Source organism: Agrilus planipennis, unplaced genomic scaffold, assembly GCF_000699045.2.
Source record: "Agrilus planipennis isolate EAB-ADULT unplaced genomic scaffold, Apla_2.0 scaffold1346, whole genome shotgun sequence".
NCBI lineage: Eukaryota > Metazoa > Arthropoda > Insecta > Coleoptera > Buprestidae > Agrilus > Agrilus planipennis.
The window spans coordinates 1-6,920 of NW_020439996.1; the positions used below are offsets into that span (position 1 = coordinate 1).

Consider the following 6,920-nt stretch of genomic DNA (forward strand, 5'->3'; position numbering starts at 1 on the left):
TTCTTATAAGGCTTTCGGTGGATATAAGTATTATTTAATAAAATTAAACAGATGTTAAGATATTATTTTCGAAATTATTTTAATCACTTTGTCTTTCTGCTTTAAAAATTAAAGATTTCCTCTCGAGTATTGCCAATATTAAATTTGAATGATAAAAAATATACAACTGTAATCCTACAAAATTAAATTCTTATCACCAGAAAAGTTAAATTGTCCTAATTGTTTGACGCAATTTTAGAAACTGATTATTTCCCTGCTTTTAAACAATAGTAAGACGTTCGTTGTCTAGAGTCCTCGTTTTTTTTATTTTTTTTTGTCTTTCCTTGATCGCTAATGATTGTGTGTTTAATGAAAATCCTCTTCTTTAAACTTTGAACCCCAAGATTCGTAGCAGAGGCAAAGTAAACGGAACCAAACGCGAGCAGAATCTCAAAATCGTGCTTAATTCTAATTCTATTATTACCCTCGCTCGGCTTGTCTCAGACCGCTAAACTGTTTCTCCTAATCTTCCCCTCATCCTCGGCAATAAATTAATGCATTACCTCCAAATGCGTGCATGCGTAACACTACTAACGCTCCTCGAGCTCGTTTAAGCAGAAATATCTCTCTCCAAGACAATTTCCTTGGCCCCCAAGTGTCACGGGGATTAGATATGTCTTCGTCCAAAATCAAATTAATCGTCTTAAGTTTACACGGAACACTCGCTGAGAATGTACATAACATGAAATCACTGAACATTTCGAGTTGTAGTACAACATCAAGATGATTTTATTTTCAATTCTATGGCTGCTTGTAGAGTAAATCTAAAGCTGATATCTATCAAAAAATTAAATTAAAAGCCCAGTTTTTCCATTTTGTCGTCTTTTTCTTCATTATTTTGCAATTTGTTTGTGAAGTCTGACCAAAAAGTAAAGTAAAACTTCAAGTAAAAGTTTTGTTGCCATTCGTTTTTCCACCTGTCCGTTGAAGTTTCACTTCTAGTATGTGTCCCAGCACACATTTTTTCAGGGTTTCGTCTTCACAGGTTTACTGCAATTTATGATTTGGTTTTTACACAAACTGCAAATGGAGACAATGATGCCCAACCACGTGGAGAGCAGAGGTAAGAAAACAACAGCTGAGCACAGCACACGCCGCCGGAACTCTAGCGCTAAACTCCCCGCTCTCCACGCGGCTGCGCATTATATTCATCTAATACAGCCATTGCCCTCTCTCCGCCCCCGCCAGCCTTTCTCTCCTACCGCCGCTGACGCCTCTCAACGCGCGATATATCGTCTACCCCCTCCACAAAAAAAATCGTAATACCACTACACTATTTGTTAGTTTGAACAGAGGAGTAAAAGAAACACTCTCTTAAATCTGTGCTCATAAAAGTATTTTAAAATGTTGGTAGTTCTGGTAATAGAAACTAATTTCTAAGCGTCAATCGTTTTGTAACTCGTTCAGCAAAACAAAAACGCCCCTCAGCTGGTTTAAAAAAATCAGATGAACAACATTACGTTGTATTTGTATTACAATTTAATTTTCATTAGCCGTTATCACCCTCATAACTAAATGGATTCGTCTATTCCACTCTTGAATGAAATTATGTATTAAATTGTTTTTTTTTTATATAACTCATAGATTCCAATCCAAGTTACTTTAAACTGCAATTTTATCATCATTTTTAACGAAGAAACGATATACAAAACAGTCAAAACCCATTATAAAGTACTTGTACTTAGTTTCCTTGATATTCTTGCATTTTCAAAACCAAAATGTTTTGAAAATAAAGTGAATTATTTGTTGTAGAGCCAAATTTCGTCGGATCGTTTGATATTGGCGAGTACGTCTTCTTCTTCTTCCGTGAAACGGCAGTTGAGTACATAAATTGTGGTAAAAGTGTATATTCGAGGGTAGCCCGTGTTTGCAAAAAGGACATAGGCGGCAAAAATATCCTTTCCCAAAATTGGGCAACATACCTCAAAGCAAGGTTGAACTGTTCAATTCCAGGAGAATTTCCGTTTTACTTCAACGAAATACGTAAGAGTCACTACCAAATAATCGTCCTTTTGTCATCTTTATTATATGTTTGTTTTCTTCACAGAAAGTATTTATAAAGTACCGGGTGACGACAATAAATTTTATGGAACCTTCACTACCTCCACGAATGGATTGATGGGCTCAGCAATATGTTCCTTCGCATTATCAGACATCCAACGGGCTTTTAATGGCAAATTCAAAGAGCAGGCTTCCTCTTCGTCAGCCTGGTTACCAGTGTTATCCAATCGAGTACCAGAACCGCGTCCTGGTACTTGCGTAAACGACACAGAAACACTCCCTGACTCAGTTCTCACCTTCATCCGATCCCATCCCCTAATGGATTCTGCTGTAATGCACGAAAATGAAAAACCAGTTTTCTTCAAAAGAGATATTTTCTTCACAAAATTAGTGGTAGATAAGATAAGGGTCGACATAGGAGGAGCTGTAATTGACTATACTGTCTACTACGCTGGAACCAGTAAGTTTTAAAAATTATTCTGATTGGTTCTTTTAGCAAAGTATTTTTTTCCTTTTAGATGATGGACGAGTTCATAAGATTGTGCAATGGACTAACGTCAATAACGGAGAAACCAGTTCAACACTTTTAGATATTTTCGATGTTACTCCAGGGGAGTCTATACAAGTAATGGCGCTGTCACGGAAACACAAAGCCTTATTTGTAGCATCTGATTTCCGAGTTAAACAGATCGATCTAGTCATGTGCAACAGGAGGTATGATAACTGTTTACGTTGTGTACACGATCCATATTGTGGGTGGGATAAAGACATGCTGATTTGTAAACCGTACGCTCCCGGGTAAGTCCAGAATATTACAACCCAAAAAATGTTTATCTAACAGTCTCCCTTTGAATCTTAAAGACTTCTCCAAGATGTATCCAACAACACACTAGATATATGCGACAGCAGCGTCGTAAAAAAGAAGATGGTGGCAACGTGGGGTCAAAGTCTCCACCTTGGTTGTTTTCTGAAGATGCCCGCTGTACTTTCAACCCAAACCATCACATGGTTCCACTACTCAAAAGACAAGGGACAATACAAAATCAACTACAGGTATTTGTGTTTTTCTGTTGAGAGTTTTGTCCTTCTTCCCATCTGTCATTTGTCTGTGCTTTTGGTTGTAGATTGATGACTCATATATGAAAATAATGTAATTTTAGGAAAGTCATTTCGTGAACCCCTCTCCCCTTTTCAGTGAGTAGAGTATTTAAGTTTGTTTTCCAGCTTAACTTTCACTGATTAAGATGTCCTTAGATAAAATACAATAAAAGGTTTTAAACTATTTTATGTGGAATTTTCGGTTTTAATGTTTTATCTAATAAGACAATGCAGAAATTGAGTAATTTAAGAAAAAGGGCGTTTAATTAAAACTATTTTGAGTACATTGTATACATTTAGAACACATCTTATAACACCATATTGATTTGTTTTGAATACTACAACTGAATTCTTTGTCGTAGGCCTGAAAAATACATAGAAACGTCGGAACATGGTTTGATCATACTATCATTAACAGAAGCAGATACTGGCCGGTATGACTGTTGGATGGGAGCTTCTCTACTATGCTCGTATAACGTCACGGTGGACTCGCACAGATGTTCATCTCCGTCAAAAAGCAGCGACTACCAGAAAGTCTACTCCGATTGGTGCCACGAATTTGAAAAATATAAATCAACTATGAGAACGTGGGAGCAGAAACAAGCCGTAAGTATGAATTTAAATGATTTCTATTTTGTTGAAAGTAACTACTGAATTTTGCAAAGAAAAATATTTTTTAAGAGATGCTGTGATCTAAAATTCTCAAGAGGTAACGTTATTATTTTTAACTTTTGTAGAGGTAATTTGGATAATAAAAATGAGCCTAACCAGTACTTATTCGACCTTGGTTTTTCCTTTATTTTCCAAAACTTAAGTATCTAAAATTTCAATGAAATAAAATTAGTTTTATAGATTAAACACCCTGTTTTTTGTCCAGTTTTAATAAAACGAATTCGAAATCCATTACATATTTTCGTAGAATCAAAGTTCCTTTTAAAAAAGCATCAAAGGAACCGTAATGTCTAATGTATCTATTTAGGAAAAAATAAAATATATTTAGACAATCGAATAAAATAATTCGAAATGGTCTGTATTCTGTCGAAACTGCCAGACGCGGATCGCGATTTCGATCTTTTTGGATCTCATCAGCACGTCGCAGACAACTCCGACAGAACACAGACCAACTTTTACCTGCTGTCTTAACAGTGCGTTTTAGAAAATACCACAAATGGCGCGGTAAACGCCAACTGTAGTACGATGCTACATTTTAGGATTACGTATGCTCCAACAAGGTCCACTTGTGTGGATATCTACTTGCTGAATAATCGATTAAAATAATTCGAATTATTTTATTCGATTATGGTAACGTGCCTATCACGTTGAGGTTAGCTACGCCGGGATTCGTTTCAGCAAGTAGATTGTTGAAGCATACGTACCTAATCCTAAAATGTAGCATCGTACTACAGATGGCGTTTACCGCGCCATTTGTGGTATTTTCTATATTTAGACAATGGTTTGTAGATTATTCACGAAGGTATTTAAAGAAATATTGTCCAAATGGTTATTTTTTTTTGCAGCAATGTGTAGGGAGACAAAATGGCAGCGAACAAAACAACCATCCAAATGAAATTATTCGCCCCTTCTTATGATAGCTCGCTGAACACGGGCCGTTTGCCCTAACTCCACTAGGGATTCCTTTATACTGGACTGTCATCTTGTTTGTGTAATTTTACATCACTACATTGTTAAAATTTGCTAGTTAGGTTTGTCTTTTTAAAGTGCCCTCATAAGGATGAACGGAAAAAAAAAGAAAACAATAAAAAAAATGGACACGTTCATATACCTAAGTAATAACGTTCACAATATTTTCGTTTAATTTTCTTTTACTTTAACGTTTAGTATAATTTCTTATTGCTGTAGATGTGTGTTGTATTATCTAATAAGTATTGACCGACAGTATCAGAGTTCTTTATTAATTAACTAATTTGTTCTTAAACGCGACGTATATGTGCCATATATATATACGTTCAGAATTTTTCTCATGAAAGAAAAAAATAATAAACATCAATTAATATTAAGTATTTTTTTAAACTGTTGGGAAACTTTGTAGGCCTGTGATATACTTGTGTCGTAATTTTAAAAATTCATATTTTATAAATTGAAATGAATAAACTGACCTGTACATAAAGTGCTTCGCGATTCAAGTGTATAAGTAAGTATTATTACGAATATTTTTCATTGTTCGGACCAACGTGTGGTGAACTGTATGTAGACCACTTAGAGCATGTATTACTGGGGGTTGCGTGTTACATACACGAAAATGTGACCAACGAAGTGATAGAAAGCAACGTCAATGCCTACATGCAATAAGAAAAGCGCATACTAATAATAACGAATCGCATGAAAAATGCGCATAAAGCAGTAGTTACAATAGGTGGTTTCAGTTCCCATTTTTAATACAATTTGCGCATGCGCATTTTAAAAAAAATCAATTATACGCATGCGTTATTGTTGCGCACAACTAATTTTTGAAGGATGCGCATGTTCAATTGAATTAAAACACAACTACTGCTTTAGTTTCTTTCTGCACACAACAGTCCATTTCCAGTAGTATGTGCTGTAAAGTAGGTGATAGCGAATGAATAAAGTTATTTCGTTAATTACACATATTCAAAGCAATACTTTCGCTTGTGATGCTTGGTCCTTTATTAATAACAAATAATAATTATCATTAATTATGTAATCGTTATTAAGAAGTNTGTATACTTATTTCACTTTACATTAATGTAACGACACAAAACATTCCAAGGACGAATCTTACTCGCACATGTCCGTATTTTATTTTTATAAGTATTTGCAAGTTGGTACCGTTTTATTTTTGTGTTCTCTGTATTATTTTCCTTGGCTCTATCAAGAAAACGACTCATAAAAAGGGAGATAACGGAGACAGATGTGAAGCATCACCATAGAAAGCTTTTTAATTTTGTATAGAAGCTCGGAGGCGAAATGGCTATATTTTGATGGGGGTGCACAAGTTGACGTTTACGTGCCATAAAAAGGGGATTGGTTGTAATTACGCTCCCAGCACATTGGTTTTTGCAATTTGCATATTAAAATTGTCCTTTCTCATACACAAAAGTTTATGGGATTGCCCAATATGTGCAATATCTTCCTTTAAATTTGTCAATGATAGTGACATCTGTAGCAAACACAGTATAAGAAGCAGTACATAGATACTTTGACGTACAATGAAATTCAAAACTTGAATAACCTCTTACCATTTTCATGAAAGTTTGGTCAATTAATTTCAGTTACCGAAGACATTAATAGGTACCTCCCGGTAGGTTCCATTTTATAGAAATAGCACAGTATAAAGATTATATACAGTAGGTTCACTTGTTTCGTCTACTTAAAATACCGACATATTTTGCAGGTTATCATAAATTAAGTTTATATGTGCCGAACTGTCATATACGATCCAGTTCAATAGCTTTTTAGAAGTATATAGATACAAAATGTATTTGTACTATGCCTTCATGATGATATTCTGTACAACCCAGCCCCTGCTTAGCAGAAAGCTCATAGATAAAGTGGAGAAGCGGCGACAGGAGAGGGATGTATGGCCGTGGCTGGGAAGTGAACCTACTGTATAGAATCTTGAACATACATGTTCATCCTGTGTCATTGCACAGTTTTGTAGAAGACTGCAATTTCATCACACGATATTTTAAGTTTACTTTAATTACGATTAGTATATTGGCTTTGATTGATTTTCATTTAAACTGAGTGTAGAAAAAGTGATTGAGCACCAACAAGGTTACGCGTTATTCCATACTTTACAA

At 35.2% G+C, this 6,920-nt stretch overlaps 1 protein-coding gene across 1 annotated transcript; it reads left to right on the top strand.

Moving 5' to 3' along the window:
• Nucleotides 1-1,774: 1,774 nt before the first annotated feature.
• LOC108743847 (semaphorin-2A) lies at nucleotides 1,775-4,926 on the top strand (the record flags this gene model as incomplete). The annotated part of the gene is made up of 6 exons (XM_018479443.1): nucleotides 1,775-2,022; nucleotides 2,087-2,500; nucleotides 2,559-2,838; nucleotides 2,902-3,093; nucleotides 3,501-3,744; nucleotides 4,656-4,926. Coding segments are annotated over 6 exons (1,450 nt in total), but the record flags the coding sequence as incomplete, so codon positions are not given.
• Between the last annotated feature and the right edge of the window lie 1,994 nt (nucleotides 4,927-6,920).